The sequence below is a fragment of the Haemaphysalis longicornis genome, unplaced genomic scaffold, assembly GCF_048455015.1.
Source record: "Haemaphysalis longicornis isolate Haplotype H1 unplaced genomic scaffold, Haemaphysalis longicornis Haplotype H1 scaffold_1, whole genome shotgun sequence".
NCBI lineage: Eukaryota > Metazoa > Arthropoda > Arachnida > Ixodida > Ixodidae > Haemaphysalis > Haemaphysalis longicornis.
In genome coordinates, this window is record NW_027526203.1 from 264,023,332 (window position 1) to 264,050,708 (window position 27,377).

General features: G+C 43.9%; 1 protein-coding gene across 1 annotated transcript in view; it reads left to right on the plus strand.

Moving 5' to 3' along the window:
- Positions 1-793: 793 nt before the first annotated feature.
- The window catches only part of LOC144145281 (isovaleryl-CoA dehydrogenase, mitochondrial), a 57,076-nt gene continuing 30,492 nt past the window's right edge, over positions 794-27,377 (plus strand). The window contains exons 1-8 of the mRNA XM_077676835.1: positions 794-968; positions 2,307-2,396; positions 4,191-4,242; positions 11,337-11,506; positions 19,963-20,056; positions 21,862-21,998; positions 25,727-25,823; positions 27,084-27,177. Coding sequence (XP_077532961.1) covers positions 825-968; positions 2,307-2,396; positions 4,191-4,242; positions 11,337-11,506; positions 19,963-20,056; positions 21,862-21,998; positions 25,727-25,823; positions 27,084-27,177 — 878 coding nt within the window. The 5' untranslated portion in view covers positions 794-824. The remainder of the gene's footprint in view (positions 969-2,306; positions 2,397-4,190; positions 4,243-11,336; positions 11,507-19,962; positions 20,057-21,861; positions 21,999-25,726; positions 25,824-27,083; positions 27,178-27,377) is intronic.

Sequence of the window (27,377 nt, forward strand, 5' to 3'; positions counted from 1 at the left end):
ACAGTGTGTTGCGACGGTAATTGGAACACTTTAAACAATTTTCCTGAGCGAACCGCAGCTCTGTTCGCGCTCAGACTTCACACGAAGGTCGCATTTTGTGGTCTATTTTGTTTGACACCGGGAACAACGACGGTACTTACATGTTTATCCTGAAAATAAATAAAAACGATTTTCGCCTATGGGAAAATGGCGGTGATTTGGATGTGCGAGCCTAAAAACCGGGTTTTCTGATCGTCTGTTACCACATTTCTAGGTGCATTTTCTGATCGACTGCTGCACCATTTGGCTCCGTACGTGAATCCCAAACGTGCGTTTCACTCTGGAGGTGGTTCCGTCGTTCCAACATCAACTTTCACTGACTCGCACGTCCAAATCAGCCGCCATTTTCCCATAGGCGAAAATCGTTTTTATTTATTTTCAGAATACACAGGTAAGTACCATTGTTGCTCCCGGTATCAAACAAAATAGACCACAAAGTGCGACCTTCTTGGCAAGTTTGAGCGCGAACAGAGCGGTGGTTCGCTCAAGAAACACCCTGTACTTCTAGTACGCTCTAAACGGCGTGGTGGATAACGGCAATAACGGTTCTTTTAACAGCGACGCTGATGATGATAGCATTTTGTCGGCAACTTCACAGCACGGAGTAGAAAAATTCGCATTAAAAAGTAAAATATACAGTGAGGCTGCGCGCTCACGTACAACTATTTTTATCCTTTTTTATTTGTTTGCGCATGCGCAGTTTGACGAATATTTCGCATTTGAAAGTCAATCTGCTAGTTCCAATCCGGACGTATCCTGACATCCGATCCAATATAATCCTTAACATGGCGGCTGCCAGTGGTGTTTTGTGTTCGCTCCTTCGCCTTGGAAAATCGGCAAAAGGACTGCCGAACAGGCTGTCGGTTAGGAAATGTGCTTACTACCCCGTACAAGATGTTATGTACAGCCTGAGCCCAGAGCAAAAAGAGGTATGATTGCTGGTTTCCTTTTAGCCCAACTTGCCGTACCCATCTGCCCGAGGTGCACTTTCCTCAGAGCACATGAAGCGGTCATCTACGAGTTAAAATTAAAAAAAAAATTACAGAATTCGTGGCTTCAACCCTAGTTGAAATGCACCTGTAGCTGTCGCTGTCATATCATATTTATAAATAAGGGCCTGCATAGTAGGTACTAGTTTGTAGGGCAACGTTTTTTACCGTTTATTCACATTTGATCGTACGTTTTATTCCTCATCCGCTTGCGCAACATTTTGAGTAAGCGTGAATAACGTTCACGGAAGTCAGTTTGTGTGGGACGATCATTTTTCTTTGGCTGAAAGGGGGGGGGGGGGGGATGAGAAACAGGTGGAAAGGCTGATAACCTAATGGCCTCCAATTTTTGTTTGGCTTTACGATTTCATAAATTCTTAGATTTACAATTTTATAAATTCGTGGGGAGAATATCAAACGCTGATTTTGTAGCAGCCAGTCAGGGAGGGAGCAATAGATCTTTTTACTGCAGTGTGTTAGAAATTCTGATTTTATTTTCAAAAACGACTCAAGGATGAACTGAAGCAATAGCACCAATTGAAACTAAACCTCGAAAGGGAGCAACATCACTCGAAGTGAGAGCCACTTTAATTTGTAGTTAAGGATATCGGTGCAGCATGTGCTGTAGCCTGGCTTGAAGCCGTGTACTAATTTAGCGTGGGCCTTACTTGTGATCTGCCATTTATCTTCCCGCACACTATATTTAAGGTCGTTTACAAAGAATTTTTCAAGGCTGCGTTCGTAATACAGACTTTGTAATTGCTAAACAACACAGTATGTTGCATAAGCAACACAGTATGGTGCATTTTTATCCAGTTTTTAGAGTTGCTGCCTTCGACACCCTTTGCCAGAGGAATTTCATTTGAGACTAGAGCTACTAGAGCCATGAATATTTGTGATTGGAAATTTTCATAAAGCAATCAATATCAAATTGGTATTTATGAATTTTGTTTAAGGGGCAAGTTTTGAGAAATAGTGAGAAACACCCAGAACGAAGTACCCTAGATATATGAAGCGATTAACATAACTGTATCAGTTAATCACAGTGAAACAAAGGCAGCTTACCCTTGCATTACCAACTAAAGTGGCAAATAGACCCCAAAACACTGTCAGGTATGTGCTGCTGAGCATGGAACAGACTCGGAAGCATAAACCTGCCAGAACTCAGTTTTGTAGTGTTGCTCACAACTTTTGTGCCAGACGCCTCTTTACTGTTCGTGCCTGCTCTATCGGGCATCTCAGTCACTGCAAAAATGCTTTCCACTTTGTGTATTATAGCTTCGAGAAGCGGCATTCAACTTTGCCCAGAAGGAGCTCGCACCACATGCCAAGGACATCGACAAGAACAACCATTTTCCGGGATTTCGGGTGCGTATGAAGCACTTATTGTGTGCATATACAGCTCTTCTGCATTGAGGACCGAGAAAAAAAAAATTCCAGCCAGCTTCTGTAGCATGGTAGAGTAGTGCCGAAAACCACGAAATACACTGAAAGCATACAACTTGCTTGTTTAGTTTCACTCGCTCAGTCAGCAAATACTAAGCCTGAGTGGAGTCGGCCGGCCTTCTTGTTCCTTTGTTTTCTTTTGTGTTATACCTTCACAATAATTGAAGGCGGAGTGTAGTAAGCGTCGGCCATCCTCTATTCTTTTGCAGCTGTCAGGTTTTTTTTTGGTAGCACCTGGTTTTGTACTGTACTGCAGTAGCACTTCTGAAGTGTGTGGATGAGTGAAATTTCTCTGACAGCATGTGACATCTATTCTTTTGCAGCTGTCAGGTAGTTTCTGGCGGCACCTGGTTTTGTTCTGTATGGAAGTAGCAGTTTCGAAGTGTGTGGACTAGTGAAATTTTTCTGACAGTGTGTGACATTGTTGTCATAAAATAGGTGTAAGGTTGCCTGTGTATTAACGAGTCCTCTATGGCGTGAACAACAAAAATTTCAGACTGGGGCATCTGTCCTACCCCTGTCATTTTCAGTTTGGGCAGATTTTCTTATATCCCCCTGCTGTGCATTGTTGCACTTCAGGAATGATGAGGTATATATATGGTGAAGCTTGCTGTCTTTGACACAAAAGTGTTAGGGCTGACTGACGCACTCACCGCTGCATTGTTTCATTGAATGCATCTCTTGTTGGAACCTGTCCTTCTGCGCCTTTTTGCCTTTAGCTTTATTGTAACTTTAGTAGTGTTGGTAATTAATTTTGGAGGAGGTATCGGTAGTAATTTTTTTACTGGTTGAAACAAATTATAGTCCTCCCTAGTATGTTAGCCATCAACATCGTTTGAAAGCTTTTCAGTTTTTTATGGTACTTTGCTTTTTGCTGTGCTCTTGAGCCAGTGTAGTAAGTCGTTCTAAACCTACCCTGTTTATAAGTACATGATTCACTCCATTGACGTACATTTGTAACCATGACTTCTCTGCATTAAAGGGACACTGGTGTTATGAGACACTGGTCCAGTGTCTCAGTGCAGGGGTACTGGTGCAGTAAACAGTGCAGTTGTCCTTGCACTATCCCCCTTGCAATTTTGCTGATGTCGGGTGTGACGACACTCTTGCGAGTCTCGGAAGAATAGCAGTTATCAAGCAGGTTTGCCCTGCAAACAAAATGTTGACCTTGACCCTGAAATAGATGCAGATATCAAGCAGGTTTGCCCTGCAAACAAAATGTTGACCTTGACCCTGAAATAGATGCAGATATCAAGCAGGTTTGCCCTGCAAACAAAATGTTGACCTTGACCCTGAAATAGATGAAAATCCAATCTGTAAGGACTAATTCCAACCATACTTACTGCCGCTGTGATGTCATTATGGCAGTTGGCGAGGTTGCCTTGATGGTTGTGTGGAGTTCCCTCTTTTTCTGACCTTTGTAGATGAAGTGATACTTAACTCCCTCTTAATGCTATAATAAATGGTTATGCGTGCACGTTTACAGTGCAGCCACTTATAGAAATTTGCTTCAGTGTTCCTCTAGGTGCCTGTGCTGTTTTGTGTTGGGAGCCCTGTATGGGAGCTATTGGTATGGGGGATGCTTGATTTGGTTGTAATGAGCTGTAGATCCAGCTGGACATGCCCTGGAAAGCCTGGACAGCTTTTGCCTACATCGCACACCAATTAGAGCGAGCCAGTGACTTAACTGTGGCTCCCGTGTGCTTGTCATTTCAGGATTTCTGGAAGAAGCTTGGCAACATGGGCTTCATGGGTGTCACTGTTCCACGTATGTACCACACACTGTGCATCATATTCCTTTCAATTTATAGTTTTTCTTTAATGCCAACAGTTTTTAAACAAAGTTATCTGAGGGGCTTAGACATCTAAGAAATGCACTTGAGGCTGCTTGCACATGGAATCTGACCTAGAACAGGGCACCATTAATCTCTTTGCTCACCTTTGCGAACGGGTGATGCAAGATGTATCGCAAGTAGGGTATTCTTAGAGCATTTTTTGTTTGACCACTTGTTTTCCTACAGGGGTGGGCTGTAATCGGGGAATGGTGTGTAGGGGGAGGTGTAATGTGCAGGCTCTTGGAGTGAATGTGGCATTGTGGGACTGTGCTTTGCACTGTGCCAGTGCAGGTGGCAATAGGCGCCTGAGATGGCAATTTGTGTTATAAAAGAAGTGCGGCCTTCACGTTGTTCTATGTGGTAAATAAAATTGATACAGTGGAACCCTGCAGTAGTAAACTTTGAAGGTTTTTATGTTATTAAGGCAGAGTTATAGATTTGGGCTTCTAAGTCATGACGAGTACTTTTTGTCAGGTCTGAGTTATTACCTGGACTCGTCCAGAACAAAAAAGAGAAGCCTTTTTTTTTTGTTAGTTATGGACCCACAGCCTCTGGATTGTGCACCAAGAGGTGCACAAATTGAGCTAAAGAAGCATCACTGCTCGTTTTATATATGCAGTCTACCCTTGAGACTGGGGGCCAGTGCTGTTTTTGACTGTGATGAGACTGATTAACAGAAAGCCTATATTAATGGGTGCAAGCTTTAGTCCTTAGTCCTTTGTGAATAAAGAGTTTTTCCTTGCATTTCCTAATTATTTAACAAGTAGCAATAGCAAAAATTTTTCAGTTGGAAAGTTTGAAGTGTAGGTTTTGTGGCCATGAATTTTTTTGGGCACCATGGCTAGTGTAAAGTTGTGGCAAATGTGAGATGCAGTGATAAGAGAAATGACTGGAAGATATGAAAGAAGTTTGAAGTTTTAAAGTTTATTTCTTCACAGAACAAAAAGGAGTTGCATGAAGAGAGTTGCACATATTGCAGCTTGACGACACCCTCGCCCCTTGTGGACACAGGCCTTGTCACTGCTGCTGCATGAGTGAGCTGCATTTTTCAGCCGCCTTGGGGCCGAGCCACTTTCATTGGCACACTTCCCAGATTAGTGTGACGCCAGAAGCGACTTGTTCATGCACCAACAGTGGCCACAACTCCTGTTGGCTTGCCTGTCTCATTACTCACTCATATTCCTGCTGAAAGAAGGCAGTGTGGTTGGTTGTTGCTCTATTGGTGCACCTTGCATTTACCATGGCTGCATCAGTTGTATTAATTTAACAAATTACACTCTTTAGTAATGTTCCTTCCTAATGCACACGTGTGTCTTCTCAGGTTGATCATCGTATGCTCAAATGTCTGCACACCAATGTAGAGGTCTAACCAGCCTTGCAACCCTTTTGTTCCCAAAATTGTCCGTGGGCTATAGTTTTTGTTGCCTGCCTGCTTCATTTCGAGGCCCTGAACCTTGAATGTCTGCGATTTGGGACTTGTTTGTGCAGTCTGGGTGCATGATTGCGATATCCCCCTCCCCCTGTTAAGCCATATTCCTCTTCAAAATGTCTGAAAAAGCATTGATAGTTGATTTCTAAATCAGCAGCCAAAGCATCACAAAACTACTAACATTTAAATTATGTACTTATGCTGTCAGTAGGTACTGAATGTTGTCAATGTACTGAATACTTTTATGGATGAAAACTCTGCGCTCTTGAAGTGTTTCTGAAACTTGTAAATTAGAACCATAATTTACGAGAAACAAGCGTTAAAATTGGTCATTTGCCCAGGTTAAAAAACTAAAAAAAATAATGGTCCTTAAAAAATCTAGTGAGCAAAATAAAAAATACCGGGGTGAACCAAATGTTATGAACTAATATTACTTCTTTTAATGGAGGGTATTTAATTATTCTGTTTTTAATGCTTGCATCAGTACGCACCTCAAAGGGCAGCTTAGATGCAGCACCACAAGGTGGGGGTTATTTGAACTAAAAAACAGTGTGAAGGATAGGACAGTAAAATGTACTTGGTGGTGTGTTTGCTAAGGGTGATTGCATCTACCTTTAGCTTATTTTACGCTTAGTTAACCCTTTATTCTCTTGTTTTTGCAGTGAAACTGTTTACGTCTATCCCCCGTATGCATCCCCCACATGTGTTCTCAGGGGGTGTATCCTGAGCGGCTTACATCTGTATCGGGAACAAAATTGCATTACGGCGAAGCCAACTTTATCACAAATGGTCTGCAAGAACACTGCTCTAACTCTTGTTTTACCAGAACAATCCTCTCAAAAATTGCATAACAACCGGCCACTGAGACGACTATATCATTATGTGAAGTTTCATTTACCAGCCGTAATAAGTTGAGCTAGTTCGGAGTGAAGTTGTAAGCATTACAGAATTCCCATATGTTAATACATACGCATCTGTGGGAGGAGGGTGGTTACAGAAGACGGCTAGAACTGTGGTTTTATTGAAACTATCTCGCAGCAAATTACATGACAGTGAGCAGCTAAGATGGCTTTATCATTACGGCAAGTTTCGTTTACTTTTCGTAATTACGTAGTTCACCGTGAATGCTGCAGCATTCCTGTCTGCTGCCAGTACATTTGCTTCTACGGGAAGGAGACGGACAGCCCCATGTTTGTTTACTAGGATAAAACTCTAGTTCTTCCAAGTTTCTTAAGCTAATGCACTAAGAAGCACACTGAATACATATAACAAACAAAGGGGTTTTATTTTGTGCACTCTTTTGAACTGCGCCCCGGTTAGTCGTGCTTTGTTCATGCACTCAGCTAGCTTTGCTGTCAACCACAGTTACATCATGAATTGGGGATGAATTTAAGAGCACAACAGCAGCTTCACTTGCACTCCGCCTTCACTGAGTAGATTGGCCTCCAATTATTCAACAAAAAGTACAAATTTTTCAATTTTTAGACAGTTTTATTCTTAATGATATTGTTTCAACCTCAAAAGCGCATTTACTGGTAAACAGTGGTTATTTGCATCAGCTCAAAAATCTGAAAAAAAAAATGAGAAAGAAATCGAGTTCAAATGACTTCATTCATTGCGTTCAAGATGCGAAACATGTTCATGTGGCTGCAGATCATTGAGTGCATGTACACGTGTAGGCAGTGTATTGTGACAACAGCTTAGTGGAAGTGATGTTTAGGGGCATTCTTAATCATCAAATATCAGATACAATTTCACCATAGATACAATGAAGCCTGCATAGAAGTACTACATGTTTTGGTGCCTATACCGTATTTGTGCTAACTATATTGCTGGAGGATATTATGTGGTGGTGTTATGATGCAAATATTTTGAATGAAAAGAACTGCATCATATTACAAATGCACTGAAGACGGTCATTTTTGGAAAGAATGAAAGGGGTGCTAAACAGATGAAGATGAAGTAGACACAAAGAACACATATATTGGTGCCTGTATGTGTTCTTTGTGTCTACTTCGTCTTCTTCTGTTTAGCGCCCCTTTTATCCTTTCCAGTAAGCTTGAACCAACTGGCTCAACAAGTTTTGTTAGGTCATTTTTGGTTTTGAATGTGTATTGTATTATTCCTGCCTCATTTTATTTGCTTTTGTATTACAGTAAAACCTCATTACAAAAGACACTCAAGGGACCCGTGAAACAGATCTCTTGTAACCAAGGTCTCTTGTATGCGTTGTTGCTAACATGGCGGACATAGGAAAACCAACCAAACCGTTTTCATTCAAATGTCCCTTATAACCAAGTGAGTGAGTGTGAGTGAGGGATTTATTGAAATAGGAAGTGGAAAAGAAGTGGACTGGGGATATTTTGAACTCATTTGGCAGTTCACCAGCATACAACCCAGTCCGGGGGAAGGGGAGACGGGGATTGAAAGGAGATAGGTGAGAACAAATGGGGACAGAGGAAGAGGGAGAGAAAGAAAGAGATAAGGAGTGTGTAAGGCTGGCTGGCAGGCATTGGGCTACCCTACGCACTCCTTATGTCTTCCTTGTTTCCTGTAGCAGTGCCTCTTGCAATGATCTAGGCAAAGCAGCACAAAAAAAAAAAGGACAAGGACAGAGAGAGATACACGACATGGACTGCGCTGAACTATCAACTGGTTTTATTTTGAAATAGACAATATATATAGACGTCCAACCTAAGGTTTATCTGCACATGTGTAGAAAATTTAGTTCTTTCTCAGACAGGGTGATTATGTACCAACATGCCCAGTTTTCCACGTTAATCTCTTGTAATGAGGTTTTACTGTATTCCTAACCTGCCGCGGTGGCTCAGTGGCTAAGGCGTTGCGCTGCTGAGCACGAGGACGCAGGTTCAATTCCCGGCCGCGGCGGCCGCTTTTCTGATGGAGGCGAAAAGCAAAAACGCCCATGTGTGCGAGATTTCGGCGCACATTAAAGATCCTCAGGTGGTCGAAATTAATCCGGAGCCCTCCACTACGGCACGCCTCATCGTCTGCCTTGCGTCGGCGCGTTAAACCCTACATTCAATCAATCATCAAATACTGTATTCCTAACTGGTTATTTTAGCTGCAAAGTAATGGGGTTGTGACAAGGGTAATAGCAAATATTTTTAGCTAATTTTAATTCATCATTTCTCTTGTATGGAACAGTTTTTCTTGAAGTTGTGTGAACTGCTGTGCAGGTCCTTCATCATGAAGGGGCTTATACTATCTTGATTTCACATTCCTTCTTTCAACTTCCTACCAGTAGCTGTCTGCCTCATTCCTAGCATTTGTCCTTGTGTGTGTTCCCACCTCTGATGATTAATTTTTTTGGTGGCTGCTTTTTTTTTTTGGACTGCTGCTTCCTAGCTTATTCATACATTTATGATATATAGTGTGCATGTGGCACTGTGAAATTTTGCATTATGACTGTTGTGCCTATAACCAGCAAAGGTAGTTAATAAAGAGGCTTCACTTGCTTAGTTACTATATACGCTGTCTGCATGCAAAAATGCACTTCAGGAATCTTCTGTATGGGCTATAGACCTTATGCAAAAACTGGCGCCCTCTTGCGGGAACCGCGTGCGCTTCCGCCATGTTGGGGGCTTCCCGGATCTCCGGATACCGCTGTGTATACATGATAGCCCGGGGTTAGCGACGCGCACGTCGGCATTTATCGTTGTCCAAGATGCCCAAATACTGCCGTGTAACTTGCTGTCCACAAAGATGATACGAGGACGACCACGTAAATAGCGTACACATATTTTTTTATTTCTCAACGGAACCATGACTCGAGCCTTGCGTGAAGTCGCTTGCGGGTGTCGACTTCCCTTCGCGCAGTAATATTATAGCTAGATCGCATGCATAGCCACGAAACGAATAGTATGTGCAGGTCTAAAAAGGTCCCAAAGTGAGCTATTTTCTAGCCCTGTGTTTGCCGCGGAGCACTCTTCCCTGCTGGTAGTTAAGGCGCACTGAATCGGTCAGCTCGTATTTTATCGTGCGGGTAGAGTTTTGAGTCGGCCGTTCGTGCTTTGCGCGCCCGCGTTTTCTTTTTATTCTGGACGTTCGGTAGGCTTTTGATGGAAGTACTACGCATACTTTCGTTTGCCAAACGTTGCAGGAAATAAAGGATCCGTGAGAGTTGCAACCTTCACGTAGCGCCATGAGTAGCACAAGTAACGTACGTAGTAATTTCGTGTATCGGTCATTTACCGCTCGTCGCCTGCTGTTCGACCGTAGCCTATTTTCCCAAGATCAAATTTTTCGCGCGGAATTTTCTAAGCGGTAGTGTACACCCAGTTTTGTTGTCCACGGCGTGAGCAAAGGACTCTCAGCGGTCGCCGCGAGGCGCGCACTCACGAGCGCTCGGCATTTTCTCGCTCTTTAAGGTTTCACAGTTTTTTTTGCTAAAACCTTTGCGTGTGCTGGGAACGCTCGGCGGTAGCCGCGAGGCATGCGCTCGGCAATTTATTGGTACTTTAATTATTCATTGCTAATTTATTGGTAATTTATTGACAATGTTTAACGCGTTACACGCCACACACGTTACGCGCTACACATTACGGCCAGCTGCAGCAGCTCTGCTGTTAAAAAATGCCAGGTATGCAATTTATTTTGTTAAGTGTTTTTTTTTTTCTTTTGCAGGTTTTATAGCTATATCGCGAGTGCCCCCCCCCCCCCCTTTCACCCATTTTAACCTGAGGACAGCCCGCAAGTTTCGAAGCGTTTCATGAATGACCTCCTGAGAAACCCGCAAGATGCGAACCAAGACGGATGTACTTTCAATGTTTGCGTTCTCAAAGCCAAAAAAAAAAAGGAGAAGAAACGCGACAGCCTCCAACAGCTTCCCTGCCGGTGCCTCCCTGACTGCTTTTTCGATGCATAACGCATAATTACGAAGTCGCCCGGAAATGTGGGCAACACAGAAAGGTCCACAGATCACTCGCCGCTCATTTTGCTGCGCTTAAATCTGAATATAAAAGGATCGCCGAGCCGAGAAAGCCCCTCACACGCTCCGTACCAAGCAATCCGGCGACCGCCATCCCCCAACATGGCGTCGCGGGCTCGTTTCGTTTTTCTTCCGGTAGATGGCGGCACTTTTGCATAAGGTCTATTGTTATAAGTGGATGAAATCCTGTTTATGGGACTGATACACCGATACAAGATGTCAAATGCGTAGAGGCCATGAACTGGAAAAAAAGAGAGCTGCAAATGCAGGGGATATGCAGGGCTTACTTTGTGGCTCATATTCGTTTTAGCTTTAGCATCAGACCAGTCCATATATTACATGCTTTTCTTTCTGACCTTTCTGCTGTGGCAGTAACAAAAACAGGTTGACATAACTGGCTAGCCGAGTGGAAATGCGCTGGGCTGAAGATTAGGGCTCGCCGCGATAGTAGTACAATCTTCTTTGATGTGCGTAGTTCAGGCCTGGGGGCTAAAGAGTTTAAGTTCTTCTTTCGGGTTGTTTTTTACAATAAATTTTTTTAAGTTTGCAAATTTGAGCGAAAAAAAAAAATTACAAAATAAAATGGACGCTGCAAACGAAACCTGTCGGGCTTGCTTACATCGCAATCCCATTTCTGTTTTCCGCAGCGGAGTATGGGGGTCTTGGGGCTGGCTACCTGGACCACTGCATCATCCAGGAGGAACTGAGCCGTGCGTGTGCATCCATTGCCCTGAGCTACGGTGCCCATTCCAACCTGTGCATTAACCAGATCTACCGCAACGGCAGTGAGGAGCAGAAGAAGAAGTACCTTCCCCAGGTTTGGGCTGTTTCTCAGATCGAGCAGGTTGCCACGTTTAATCAAGCCAACTGCAATGAATGAGGAGATGTGAGATCTTACAGTGTGAATCTAAGTTCCATCAGCTGTTTGATTCTAAGCCAAGTCTAAGTTCCAGCTGAGACATAGGGTCTGTTGTCAGACCTTTCTGTGACTTTTTGAAGGTAATGGGATGTGTAGTAAGTAGTAAAATGTAGCCCTGTGGTCAAGCTTTGCTTTTGAAACTTCTAGGCAAGAAGTTTGAAACTTCTAGGCTTATAAACTTAAACACATAAAATCCAACTACAGTCTACGCTCGTTTCAGCGAATGCGCCAACAACGCACTTTCGGTTACAACAGACCATTTCTGTTGGTTTATCTGGTCCCCATGCATTTTAAATGGAGTCCACTCCGCTCATAGTGGACCCGGCTAGACCAGACTATTGGCTACAACAGACTTAAATTTTAGGTGAAAATTGTTTCGACTATGTTATAGCGGACTTCCACGGGGTCGGCACCCGATGTGCTTTTTTTTTTTTTGTTTAGTTTGGCAAGAAAACTGTTACGTCTGGCAACATTGCTAGCAGCCGGGTCGTTGGTGCAGCCAAGCCAGTGCCAGTGGCTTTTTTTCTTTGTGGGACCAGCGGCATGAGTGGCAGGGTAGCTGATTTCACTGTCGGGTAAATTAAGCGTAATTAACGCTGTCGAACATGGGAAAAAACAGGCTGACATCGCCACAAGTACAGGCCTGTCTAAGCAGACAGTCCGCTGTACCCTCAAGAACAAGGACGCTGCCGATAAACGCGACTCCGGTGAGATTGGAAGCAGCGCTACCGAATACGCAAAGTCGTGCACCTGGAGGCGAGTCTGTCCTCGTCAGTTTTTTTTTTATGTAATAAAGAACTGGGGTTCAGTGAAGGTCGGTCTTTGTCGGTCTCTATTATACATGCATCGTGCCCGTTCCGTTCGGTGAAAAAGGTAACAAATGCCTCAAGTAGGGGTTGTTCCCCATCCATTGTGTGCAATCTGCCGGTAACCGTGCGCAGTCCAACTGGTCTAACTTTCGATTTCACAGCTGTCCGTTGTCAGATTAGTTCGTGACAGCTGTTTCAATGACCAGACTAGAATCATTAAAAAATATGGAAGCTGCCTTGGGGGAACGTCAGGCAGCGATCTGATTTGTTTGACGAATGGTTTCGGGAAAACCTCCCTCGTCACAAAGGGATTTAAAAGAGCCTAGCTAATTCTGATGGCCATGACTGATGTTTTATAGCTGGTTAATAATTCCGCCTAGTTATATTCTTACTTTATTTAATGAGATTCTATGAGAATGTTAAGTCTGTTATGAATAAAGTGAAAACCAAGTAAAAATAGGGTTGGGCATCTGTAATGTGGAAGCAGAAAGGAAACAGGTAGGAAAATGTGCCATGTAAGACTTCAAGGGGGACACTGGTCATAGGCTAAAAATTACAGGCAGTGAGGCAAAGATATTAAAGCTGAATCTGAAGTATTTGTTATGGACCCAAGCGAAATGCCACTGAATCTTACTGAGAGAAGGTACTGTGTACAGAGCAAAGACGACTTGAGAAACAAAGAAATGATGGCGCTGGCTTAAAGGAGCCATGAAGAGAAAACACAAGTTTGGTTCATTCAAAAGATTGCCTCGTTAGAATCATACTGACACCACTGTTAACGTAAACTTCGCTCAAATAAGCTACATAATTAGGAAAAAAGGGAATGGCCATGCGACCCACTAGCTCATTTCCCGCAACAGAACCTATGATGTCATTCGAGCCAGTTCTGCGATTGGCGGAGGCTGGCGAAAGTAAACGCAAATTAGGCAGAACTTACAAGCTTGCCGAACGAGCTATTTGCGCTTAAATTTAGGGCACATTCTTTTTAAAGCCATAATAATGGTGGTAACTGTAAGTTACGAAAGCACATGTAAACATAGAAACACCGCTTCGTACTGCTGCTGTTGGTACTGCACGCACTATGCTTGTTTAGCTGCACAGAACTGCGGGGCTTTGGGGTTGTCTCAGACGACACTGGCCGATTGATTGACGCGGCGGTGTTTTACGTGAACATATTTGTCGAGCGAGCACTATGTTTCACGAAACCATTTTCTCCCAGAACGAAAAAAAGGCAGAAAACGACACGCCACGGTATGGTGGCGCCATCTAGGTTCAATAATGTAAACAACCGCGCGAGTACCTCAGTGCCAGCGCCAACGTACAGGGTGGAGACACCCTTTGAACGGTCCCGTGCCACTGCAGTTGGGTCAACGTGCACAACGCATTCTCGTTTCCCACGAGACCCAGCAACGCGAAACAGATAAGATGATTCAAACTTCTCCAGTTAACCCCGTTGCGGCGATAATTTTAGCGCGATTTAGATACAATGACTTGTTTCGGCTGCAAGCGAGTGGACCAAAATGGCGGCGCCAGCGCATACGTGTCTCCACCCTGTACAGCGGATGCGTGAATCAAGGGACCCTAGGCTGCAGAGCGGTCGTTTCCTGTGACGTCATTTGGGACCACGAAAACGCACGATTGAGCAAAAAAATGAAAATTTTTACCTAAATTGATTAATTTCTCAGTGAATAAAGCATCGTTTGCATTCGGACAAGCGCTGGGGGCACTATAAAACACAAAATCTTTCGAATAACACAAACTTGCATTTTGTCTTCATGGCTCCTTTAAGCAACGACGGCGGCAGAAAGCCAGCCAGCATCATCTAACGGCTATGATTAAAATTTTGGTTCCTGGCGGGACTTTCGAATTTTTTTCCTAAATTTTCCCCTCCGAAGTGTTGGTGCGGCCCTTATACGAGGGCGGCCGTTACACGAGTATATACGGTATTTCCTTTTGCTAGTACTGTCGAACATTGTTATTATGAAGTCCTACTTACAGTTGAAAACTGTCAAATCGTGAATTATGTGGAGTCGAGGTTCCTGTATTTCAGCGGTCCAAAGAATGTTACAGGTGCTTTCAAAACTCCCAATAGTAAAAGTTAACAAAATCCCCCAAGAAACTCCAGCAATAATGGCATTATCAAGAGCACGAGCTGTTTCTTATATTTTTGTGTATCACACGTGTGTAATGTCCAATTGTAAACAAACACCAAGCGTTTAGAGCAGAGCTGAAGTGCGAGCTGAGTTCTTGTAACCACTGCAAAGTATAGTGGCGTTCAAACCATCATCATCATCACCATGGTTTGACAATGGTGAATTCGTTTTGTTTGCAATCCTAGTTATTTGAAGAAGTGAGCACTGACAAGCCTGAATTGCACAAAGTGTTTTCCGCATGTAAGAATGCGCCACGCACTTGCCAAGTGTGCCAATCGAGCCGTGGACACCGTACCACCTGTTCGATGTTGCTATGGTCACGAACTGACATGGGTAGCAGCAGCTATAACTCGTCAGGGTTCATGAAGATGAAATTTTTGGTGAAATGACGTTCCCCACACACGGAAAAGGAGCTGGTGTGATGTGTGAAAATTGCTTTATAAATCGTCACTTGCACCACTAGTGAAACCAGTCTTTTAAACTCTTTTACCGCCACCCCTGAAATAACTCAGGCAACTGCACAAGCACACGCCTAGCCTGCCCGAGTATACTCATGTTGCTTCTTTATGTAACTCCCTGCCACTCCTGAGAAAACTCGCGTAGAAAAATTTTTGTGGTCGTGTTGCGCCATGTATTGAACAGTTACATTAACGCATAGATTGCGTCGGGGTAAGTTTTAGACAACAGATAGAGCGCATGCTTCTTCATCCGCGTCGCTTCGTCTTATCTAGCAGCATGGCTGTGTTGGCCGTGGCGAGTCAAATGCGACCAAAGCAGTGAAAGGAATCTCATTACAGTCAAACACGGATATATCGAACTCCAAGGGGATCATAAAATAGTTCGATATATCGATAATTCGAAATATGAAATATGCTTATCTGAAGCGTATCTGAAAACTCCGCACAATCTGAGAGCTTTTCAAAGTCGCTACAAGCGGTACCTTACCGATTTGTTCCTCACAGCCCGGTAAATTCAAAGCCACACCGCTACGATAACGACAATTTAACACAAACAACAAAATCTAAGCTTCGCTTGCTTCTTTTTCTTCATCATAAGTTAACAAATCCAAAGTCTTCCGCTTTTCCGTGACCATGGCTCCGAAACGTGGGTCGTGGACAAAAACACGTAACATGCCACATGGGTCCCCCTGCGCGATCAACCACTGAAAACCGCTACAGCGTGCAGAAAACATGCCAGAAACCGAACGCGGCAGGAGAAGTCGCCATCATCATCATATCCAACGCATAAGGAGAAGCGCACTTGCAGGGGCAATTGGGGCGCAGAGTTCGATATATCGAATGTGTCCGTGATCGAGAGTTCGATAAACGCATACAACAGCGCTATACTTTTTCAAGGGGTTTCCAAGGGGACAGTTCGATATAGACAATAATTCGATATATCCGTGTTCGGTATATCCGTGTCCGACTGTATCAGCATGTTAGCTGCCAGCTGCCACCTTGTGTGGTTCGTTGTTTTGAAGAATATCATAGTGAAGTTCCCACCTCCACATTCTAATTAGCAGGTAATTATTTTTGAAATAGTTAGGGTTAATTGGTTTGCATTCCATACTTTTTTTGTTGGATAAGGTAATCCTGAACAAAATGCTTACATATCCTGCAGAGCATCATAGTGCATTACTAGCATAAAATATCCATCAAACGAACATGAAAAAAAAGTAAAAAAAAAAAAAAACTCAGCAGTGAAAGGGTTAAATATTTGCCACCATACGGAGCCTAAACCTGTTTATGCAGCCCAGCCAGAAATGGTCTACTCTTAATGTTTTGGAACCATTGGCATGGGGGCATCACTATTTGTACAAGTTGGTGTTCATGATTTGGCATACAGCTTACAATGGACATGTCCCGCTGTGCAGATGCTGACAGCACTATAAGACCGCAGTGTAAGTTTCCTTTTGCCCTTGATAAAGTGCTTGTGCAAATGTTTGAAACTTTTGAATATCAAGGCAAAAACCACCATATTAAATTAGGCTTCAAATTGAATAGCACTATTCGCACTTCTGAATAAATTTTCTAGGTATTTTGAAGTTAGAAAATGGAAATTGGCAGGAGTTTAAAGGGAAGCTGAAGCTCTTTCCAAAAAATTTGGGTTAGATTAACAGTTATATAGTTTCTTGCGTGATGATTCCGAATATCACATTGAAATTTATCGTACAAGAGTCCAAGTGGCATTTAACTTGCAAAAATGCGCGGCCCCGTTTGAAAGACGCGCGCTTTTCGTCTTTTGACACCCCTGATTGGTTGCGCCCGTCATGACGTCAAAGGAGGACACCCTTCGGCCGCGCGGGTTGTCGGAAGCATTGCGAACGATCGCACGGTTGCCTTTGCGGCAATTTAGCTTGCAGTCTAATTTTCGCACATGACTGGAAGTTTGTTTTATAATTTCCCGTGCTGTTGGTTCAATTATCTTGGAGCTTAAATTTGCTTTACACGACAGAGAACCCCAAAGCAGTGACTGTGACGTCGACTAGTGGGTTCCATCAAAATATTTTTGAATTAGGCAACCAGCATAGGGGGATTTTATACGTTAAGTTAATATTAGGTACTGCCTTAACTGTTTACCATTTATGCCGAAGATTAATGGGCGTTTTATAAACAATCTACCAGCGAAAAGCACGTACGTGCACTGCGCGAAAAAATAGCGTTCATGCGCTGTAAACGTATATGCGAGACACATCTTGCCGGTGCACGCATAAACCAACAAGCCGACTCTGCTTCCGCATTTCCTTTGTTCGTTGTCGCCCACCCCAGCCCCGTTACTCATCCCCGTACACAGACCCACACGCACGCGCCATTTCGGCAGCGGCGCTACGGTGCCTCCGCGATTGCTAGCTGCACTTCGATGAGTGGCGTCTTATTGCTTCACATGCATTTATTCTGAAAACACTGCAGCATACTAGTGCCTGCTCAGCATTATTGGCTGTAGTAGGACTTGATTTTCGCTTGTGCGTTGCGCATTCTGCTACAATATTACGGCCACCTCGTTATAATTAACAGACCAGTCGGACAAGGCAGTTACGTTGTAGTTACGTTACTTTAGGTAACAATCACCAAACGTTTGTGATAATGAATCGTTGGCCTGTTTCAGCATTTCTAGATTTAAGCATTTACCGCGCTAGTCGGACAAAGGCCGTATATTTACTCTTCGCTCCTAATTTTTTTAGTATCATCATTATATATATCACCGACTATCATTGGAGCACACTTGAGGTTCAGTGACAACAAGTGCTTGCCAGGTTATAATATGCAGCCACACGGAATCTTGGGCAAAAAATTAGGCCCCCGCAGTCAACACAAATTATGGCGCGGTGGTGGTTCGGAGTGGTGTTTTTTTTTTTATTCCAGACAAACATCACCTTATCGTGACATGTATACTTGCAAAATAAGTAATCTGGTTGTCTTGGTTCTTTTACTTTGTAGGAATACTGTTTACCTCTTAGCCGGGGGAGAACTTCTATCAGGATTGGCCCCTTGTTTTAGTTTCGCCAAAAAATTGTTTTTTTTTTAACACTGTCCTGAGACCATAGGGAAAGAAAACCGACGCGTTTAACGAAACAAGTATTTCCTGAACAAATGTGACTTGGTTTCTGGAATGGAACGAAACAACCTCGACCAAAGTACAGCAGTATTCCCCATCCTTCCTAAATCTAGAATCTAATGTGAACATTCACGTCCATCGCATCAAAAAAAAAAAAAAAAAAAAAAAACGCATTGGAGTGGTTTACGAAGTATTTAACGTAGTGTAGTATATTCTCTGTCATCAAGCACAGCCACCTCGGCAGTCACTTCCGTATGTTATCAAGCATCCCGGTGTGGCATTATTCTGCTTAGGAATACGGCATGATAACGTATGCCTCGTTTGGCGTACGTGCATACTTTTTGAACACGAAAATTGTACAAATGAGCGCTATCAACCACAACAACAACAAGTATCATTCACAAGGAAACACGGCGAAAAGAGCATGGCCGAGGCGGCCGATCCGGCCGGAAGTCCAGGTATGTTGTTTTTCAGCCGGTTTTCGCCCGCACTCTTTGGTCTTCCGGCATCGCGCGGCGAGATGGGGGCGGGGCATCGGGCCACTTTTGTTTGCTCATTGCGCCGCTTCTATTGCATGTATTGCGAAAATATTTCGTACACATGAACTATTCAATGTGTACTTTCTGCTAGTCTACTTTTCTTTTAATTCTAAAACCGCTTCACCTTCCCTTTAAGTAAAATTGGATACATGAAATATTTGTTGAAAACAAAAAATGCCCTGCCCGAAATATAGCCTTTTGCTATGAGTCAGAACGGGTTGGGCACTGGATGTATTGCATTTTGAGCACGTATAATCGACTGCTGTAAATATGCACTGGCATTTTCGCTAGCAGAGATGGGCTTTCTTGTACTGCACTTGTGACATGTGGCTAAACGGAAAGAGGAAGGGGCTTTTATAGAGCACCTCATATTTCTTTGGCATTGGGCCAAACCTGCCCTCCTGCTTCTCTCTTGTCATCCTGATAATGTAGTAGATAAGACCGCCCAGCTGTGGCTTTGTGATGCATAGGTGTGCTGGGAAGGATGGCGATGACTTTGAATGCGCACAGGAAAGGCAGAGCAAACTTTGCAGTGTAATTGTTAGCTTCGTGCTGTTAATGAAAAAGTGATATTTGGCTCAGATTACCTCGATCATGTAGTCTCGCAATAGCATGGGCTCATTAATTATGTTCAGAATAAGTTTCAGGACCCCTTTAAAATTGTTGGTGAAATGCTGGAGACGCAACCGTTAAGCCTGCAGGGCGAAACAGCTTTAGAATTCAAGATACCTACTTCTGTAAGTGGAAGGATAAGAGGTAGACGTTGGAGATCCTAAAAGGAGCAGTATTAAATTATACACAACCCTGAATGCTGTGATCAGGCTGGGGAAGCTCTAGTGCCACATCACAACCAGTGATTACAAGACGAGGTGAGAAGAGGGAAGCTGTTTACGAGGCGGGAGAACAAAAGTGACCAGTAGTGAGAGGAAAGCAGGGATTGGTGAGCTGGCACCTTTAGGGCACCGTATGGCTTGGATGGGGTTTGCATATTCATTTATGAATTACATAATAATTGGGGCCAATTTCTTCTTTAATTTGTTGTTACACACTGTCGTGTGCGATGCTTTAATTTTAAAAAGAAAAGAGCAAATAAACCTACACCTCTACTAGTATCTCGGCTAGTCGGCAACTAGACTGCTGCTAGGTTTAAAGCAGGATATATTAAGGACTTCATATTATTAGCATGTCATCGCAGTGTTGTGGACGCTAGCTTGTAATTCGAATGCTTCTAAATGAACGCAGTGGTAAAGGTTTAGTTTTTGATGTGCAAAAAAGGCTTCGTTTTCTTTTTTTTGCAGCTTATAAGTGGCGAGTACGTGGGGTCTCTGGCCATGAGTGAACCTGGGTCTGGTTCAGACGTTGCATCCATGGGTCTCACTGCTGTAAGGGACGGTATGTATTTGGGCAGTTTGCCTTTATTCATTTCACTTGCCACAGTAATTGTTCCTAAAGGGGTTTCTTCCTAGGCTGCGGTCCATTTTTATTGGGTAATCGTGCTTGCCCACTGAGATGTGAATTTTCCGTACATGTGTTATTTCAATATATATAGTGCACATTTTGGTTTTTACTTCTCAAGCTATAGTGGGCTCAACTGGAAGATAATGATATGCTATCTTGCTTACTTCCTGTAGCTACTTAAACCCTTTGAGGGTCACGGCCGTACATGTACGGCATCGGCAAACACTTTCAAAATGGCCAATGACGTACATGTACGGCATTGCTTGTAACTTTAAAAAGCGCGCCTTGTTCGCCAACTTCTCTTGCTTGGCATGTGCTGCCACACTTCGGAAATACGTCAAATTTTTTTCTTGCACCAATGGCTCTTCTTTTTATTTTTTTATGATTTACTTTAGTGGCGCGCCGGCTATTGCTTGCGCATTCCGCTAACGAGGGGGCGCGCTGGGTATTGCCCACCGGGCGTCCAGGCGCCTCTCGCTTCTTGCGCCTGCCACGGACCAAGGTCACCTGCGAAACTGATGAGGCTCTTTTCTCCTTTTTTTGTATTTTATGGGCGGTGCGCCGTCTATCGCTCCTGCATCCGGCCGCGCGTGCAGCGGCTGGTTTTGGTATCGTCCTCCGGGCGTTTCCCGCTTTTTGCTCCTGCGAAACAAATGTCTATCTGATTTTGATTCACTCAAAAGGTGCCGGCTTGTTACTCTCTCGCTTTTATTTCGAATTTTTCTTGTGTTACTCATGAATAAACCACATGTATGTAACAACACAAACGATTTTTTTGTCACTTTATGGTCACCCTAAAAAAATTAAGATAATTTTTTCTTGAAATAGATTCATCCAAAGATAAAAAAATCAAAGGTTGTATTTGGTGAAAAAATTCGACCCTCTTAAGTTAGGCCTCTAACATGCTGAAGTTAGCAGGACAAGATGAGCTTGTTTACCAGTGGAGACGGTATTACTGATCATGTTGGAAGCCAGAGAAGTCATACGCATGTGGAACTCGTCCTGCCGGAGTGGCACACAAAGATGAGATTCCGTGTGACGTGCGACAGCTCTTAACACTACATCCTCAAGCTAGAGGATGGGTCGCAAGCTGCAAAGCCAGCCACCACTTCCGGAGGTCACAGATTAGAAGAACGATGCAAGTAGAGCTGCATTATGCTGTTGCACTGAAAAAATATACTGATTTCAGTCACTGCTTATGCAAGTATGCCCTCTGCCTTCATCCCAGCTCCTTCATTGTAGAGTTGGTAGCTTATTAAACAACACAAAAAGAAGGAAACATGGGCGCATGTGTGGTCATTGTTTTTGTCCAGTTGAGGAATATCGAGATGAAACTTGTTCAGGCAGATTTGTCCACTGCATTTCAGGAGGAACCACCTGGGCTGTTTTAAAATTCCAAGTAAAAAATTTTTTATAGAAAAATTGTGTGCACAAGAATGGCACTTTTCTGCACATCATGCTGCATAAAAATTCCAGAGCAGCTCTGCAAAAGCTGTTTGCATACATGGCAACAAGGGCTGAATCCTTACAAACTGCACTAATATCAGAGTGTGTGTGTGTGTGCACGTAAATATACCCATCACCTGTTGCCAAATTCAAGGTTCTTACCAATTCTTCGACAGAGGAACTAGCGCCGAGTTTTTCTTTCCATTTTTTTTTTTTTAGATTTTCCTGTAATGCTTTTGGATGAAGCCTTTCAAAGGTGTTGGTGCGTTGCTTGATCTTGCGACACTTTTCAGGGGACCACTACATCCTCAATGGCACGAAGTTCTGGATCACCAATGGGTCGCTTGCTGACGTCGTCTTTGTATACGCTCGCACCAACCCACTTGCAGACAAACCCCAACACGGAATTAGTGCATTTATCGTTGAGAAGGTATGGAGACAATTGTTACAGTTGATGAATTTTATGGAATCAGTATTTTTTTATGTCGGCAAATGCTGGTTTTTAGCGTGAAAACAGGGGGAGAAGGGGGGGGGGGGGGCAGTCTTTATTTTTAGGCTTGGCTGTCACACCTATGGGTAATGCTACCACTTGGAGGGTGTAGGTGAGCTTATGGGATCGCAAGGAAATGACCCTTACGGCTACACGGTAGAGCAAGAACTGCTGAGCTGTACTAGCCACGTAGGCCTGTTCAAAGGCACGCGCACGGGTTCATGTACTAATGCATTGTAGACAGACTCCAATGATTTGGCATCAAATTGTGGCTTTATTGCCAAAAAGGTACAGGTAACACGCCAGAGTAGTAGTTGCTCTCGGGGGAGACAAAACGCTCCACTATATCCCAAAGTTCTGTCTGGGCTCAAATTTGCTTATCTTGCCGTCATGACCACAGCAAGAAGGTAGCCTCAGCGACCAGCACGGATTAAGTTTCTGTTCAAACTGGACTCAGTAGAAACGGGGTTCCTCTCTGAGTAAGGGGGCTGGCGGGAGACCAATGAGGTTCCCCCCGCCTATGTCCTCGTTTGAAAGCCGTGGTACGGTGGCGGTGGCATGCCATCGCAAAGGACAATAAAGAAAAGTTGCAAAATGTGCCATAGGCAATTTCTTTAGGTTTTTTTGCTTCTTTATATGCCAGGTGCTGGAGATTCTGTTCGAAAAGGCAAGAAAAATTGACAGGAATGGTAACATCATCTAAACCAGCTGCCAGAATGGTGGCAAGCAATAGCATATTGTGGTGTATGCAGCCGTCGCACCATTGCTTGCAGTGCGCCATTGCTAATGTCGAACGGCATGCCTGTCGGCTAGAACACGTTTGTGCAGAGCTGCTGCCAATGTGAAAGTTATCAGAAGTTGGAGACTTCTTTTGAACACGCCATGTTGAGGGTGTCAGGGTGACCATGGTATGGTTCTAAGGTATGGTTCTAAGGATGTCTAAAAGCAGAAATGCCCAGTAAGTTTTGCACCTGAGGGAGGAGCAGCATTCAGCAAGAGCAGTTGCAAAGTGACATTGACAAAAAAAAGTGCTAACGCTGCCTGGCTGCTGTTTACTATACTAAATGCCGTAAAGACAGCACAAAGACAAAATATCATGAAGTCATAAAGACCCTAAAGACATACAATAAAGACCATAAAGAGAAACAATACAATCCTGGCAAACCACTCAAAATACAAAATCTTCATCCTATCTCCCTTACCTCGTGTGCAGGCAAATATACGAGCACGTGGGCATGACTGCCTCTCATTCTACATTGAGGAGCTTGAGGACTTCCGACATGCTACGCATGATTTCCAACCTCATCTATCGCGCGGACGTACTTCTCTAACTCAAGGAAGGAGTATTTGACTCCTGTAACACTCACCGCAAAAGTGCCATTCTGGCCCTAGACATCCAGTGGACCTTCGATGACGTCTCCCACCATGCAGTGCTAGCAGGCCTCCAGACCACTCATTGTGGCAAGCGAACTTACAACTATGTCAGAAATATCAGCAACTCCTTCTCAAACCAAACAGTCAATATTAGCCTGGGTCACCTATTCTTTGAGCCCTGCCTCAAGACTTAGTCATTTCTCCCCTCCTCTAATTTTGCTATGCACAATCTGGTGTTGCAACTTCAGACCATACCAGGCATCAACCATGCTGTGTGTGCGAACGACCTCACTCACTAAACAACTTCCGGCTCTACGGGCAACACACAAGACACCCTCCAAGAAGGCATAGATGTCACAGTAAAATGCCTCAAGGCCCGTGGCTTAAACTGTGACCCCTGAAATAACGGCACTCCTCATGCTCCAAAGACGCTGACAAGGCCACACCACTCTGCACCTTTACCCTGTCCCAAATCAACCATAAATGGGGGTCCATACGCCGTGTGAGTACACCTCGTATCCTAAAACTAACACTCCAAGCTGGTGGGGCAGGACTCACCACAGTCGAGACTCTTAAAAACTATGGTAGGCTTCAAATCACATATCTTAATGGCTGAGAGGCCAGCTGCTGTTACAGTACTCTCAAATCAGGCCTTCTACAATTTACAAGCATTACTCATCTACCATGTCATATATGACATCCCATACTTCACACTAAAAAAAAAAAAAACTGCTATAAAGGGAAACTTTACATACCTAACGCACTGCCGCTTTTGGGCTACTCTGTATCAGAACTGAGCAACCAAAAGAAGCGCATCCCTTATGAGTGTGCATCACAGTAGCACCAGTTCCAAGAAATATGCACTCATACACAGTACTGAATGGGCTACTGCATGTAAATACCATCGACAGACTTACTCCAAAAACTCAGCAGACATGCTCTACACTGACGCCGCACGCTAATGTTTGTAACCACACAGCAGTGACGCTTACACGGCGGAAGGAAATTCCATTGCTTTAGCAGCTACAACTAAGCACCAGGGCCTATCATCACTGATTTGCAGGCTGCCTGTCGTAGCTACCAAATTGGATGTACAGTAAAACCTCGTTACAAGAGACACTGTTACAAGGGACATTTGGTTGTAAGAGACATTTGAATGAGAACGGTTTGGTTGGTTTTCCTATGTTTGCCATGTTAGCAACACTGCATACGAGAAAACTTGGTTACAAGAGACATGTTACCCGGATTTCTTGAGTGTCTCCTGTAACGAGGTTTTACTGTATCTCTGCACTAGCTCTGCACGTACTTGAAACCAGGGGATGCTTCCCTCGACAAAAATGTGGCGACTCTTGCCACGGCTCGCCCACATGCACACCAGGCCATTCCCTCAGAGAGGCCAATCACCCCTACTTGCAAAGACTTCGACCTACCAAGACAGTACAAAGGATCCTTTATCACCGTTACCTCGACTGCCTCCACACTATCCCTCCCTGCATCTCAAGCTGCAAATAGAAGACACCGCAACTTTACGCCACCTACAAACCAATACTGTCTGGCATGGCGCACTGCTGCACACAATGTATCCTACATCTTATCCAGCAACATGGAACTACTGCCCATAGAGCTGAATGCTCTGCTTATGGTATACGTGCACCCTCTCTTTCTGTCCCCCTCCCCTCCCATGAGACCAGCTCAGACCCGAACAGTCAGCTCCAGCGGGTGAGGAGAGCCACATTGGCCTTCCAAGCCTCCCACTTAAGGTTGTCTCTCATCATTTGCTCAGGAGAAGACTTATCCCTCCTTGTCAGGGGTCAAGTGCCTTTGAAGAGGCTTGAGAAAAACTTGAAACAGTTCACAATTTTTGAAGGCTCTCAACAGTGAAAAAAAAACAAAACAATAGTGTCTTCAAAAATTGATGTAGCCATATAGGTATAGCAAGTATATTACTGAGGGCACAAATTTTTTTGCAGTTCCTTTGTGTTTAGTACATTTTGACACTAAATCAAAGTACTTTTCTTTTGCAGCCATTGGTCTCCATGCTTCAGTCATTTTCTTTTGTATAATGTTTTAGTACTATAGAAAGACACAGTAGAATTTTTATTCGTGTGTACAACAGATGCGGCAAGGTTGAATTTAAATCAGCCGGCTGGAAACAGTGGAGGGCCTGTTGCACAATCTCATTTGTGCTGCTCAAGGGATGCTTTCCCACTTTGATGGAAAACTGTGCCATTGAGCATTGCTGGCTGTGCTGCCAGGCTGTGAAACATCTCTCTTTGCTGCACCCTCTCTTCCAGAACACACCTGGGTTCAGCGTAGGGCAGCAGCTTGACAAATTGGGCATGCGAGGTTCTCCGACAGCAGAGCTTGTCTTTGAAGACTGCAAGATTCCAGGTGGGGAGCCTGCTTACCTTGAAGTTCATGGGGCCTACTCGAAATTCCTACTCATTTAGACCAATGTCATGGAAGCAATGCAGACATGGAAGCAATGCAATCCATGTCTGCTCTCACAAGGGCAGGCAACTTGGCAGCTGGCCACATAAATGCAGGCTGCTGACTTTTTCAGCCATTCTGGTGTAAGCAGTGGCAAATTGTCAGATTTTCTTTACTAGGAGCTCTGGCAGTTGTACAAATAGAGGCCAGTGGCCTGGGATAGATATCAGTCTTGTAGCTTTACTTGTAAACTGAAGTTTTGTAAGTTGGTTGCTCTGTTCATCAGCTGGCTGGAGTAGTTTTTCTGTTGGAAATCGGCGTAAAATGTAAATGCTAATCCTTTCACAACTGTGCTTTGATACTCTGTATGAGATGTGTGCAAGTAGTGATCTTTTATTTTAAAGCAAACGGGAAGTTATTTTGTTCAAATAATTTCGGATTGAAACAAATATTGTGCAGTCGCAGGTAAGCTTTTGTAAAAACTTTCCTGTGGCACATAAAATAAATACAGCCGCAAACGTAAATGAATCAACTTGTTGCTTGTAACCTTATTAATGGTTTTAGGTAGAGGCAGTTTCTATCTCAATAGGCAACCTAAGCTGCAAAAAGTGTGAGTATCTTTGACACTGCACAACATGAAAAATGAGCCTGACTTATAAAACCTCACAAGGCGCACCTTCAAATCAAAAACAGTCAAGGCATGGTGATATAACCCGCTTTGGAATTTCGTATGCAAGAGCTGACCCGAAATTAGGAGATAATCACTGAAAATGTGAGAGGAGAAATAGTATATCAGCACCTCGTGTGGTTGGTGCTTGCTCAGTCTAGTTGTTGACTCCAGGATGACCACCAAATGGGACTCCATAGTTTTGTGAGTGCACCCAAATAGAAAATAAAAAGCTTAGAGATAATTGAGTCTGTAAGCATTTAATTCTGAAAACAAATAGAAAGAATGTCCAACCAGCCACCCAAAGTAGTGGGTGCTAGAGCAGTTTTCTTTTGCAGTTTTCTCTTTCAGTGCACCATTGAAGGACCGTGGTTTTTTGTATTTTGTGGTCAGGCCACCAGGTGTTAACTTCGACTGCATGGGGCAGCTTAATGCCTAAAATAATCTTTGCAAGGTGCCTTTTCATTGACTGTGTGCATTGGCCACTAAATGCCTTGCATGCTCTTTCAACCTCAGCTGCTTGTGGCATGAAAGTATTTTCTTCATCTGTGCAGCCAAGAACCTTGTTGGCGAGCTGAACAAGGGCATGTACGTACTGATGAGCGGCCTCGACTTTGAGCGCCTTGTCCTGGCGGCTGGACCCGTCGGGTAGGCCTCTTTTTGATACTTCAACAAGGTGGAAATTTGGGCTGGTTGGTACATTTTTTGATGAGCGAAAAACAGCGCGAAGAACGGGACAAGGAAGGACAAGGACGCAGCGCTTCGTCCGTTTGTCCTTCCTTGTCCCGTTCTTCGCGCTGTTTTTCGCTCCTCTTTTTGATGCAGCAAATGTCGCGCTTACATGTCCC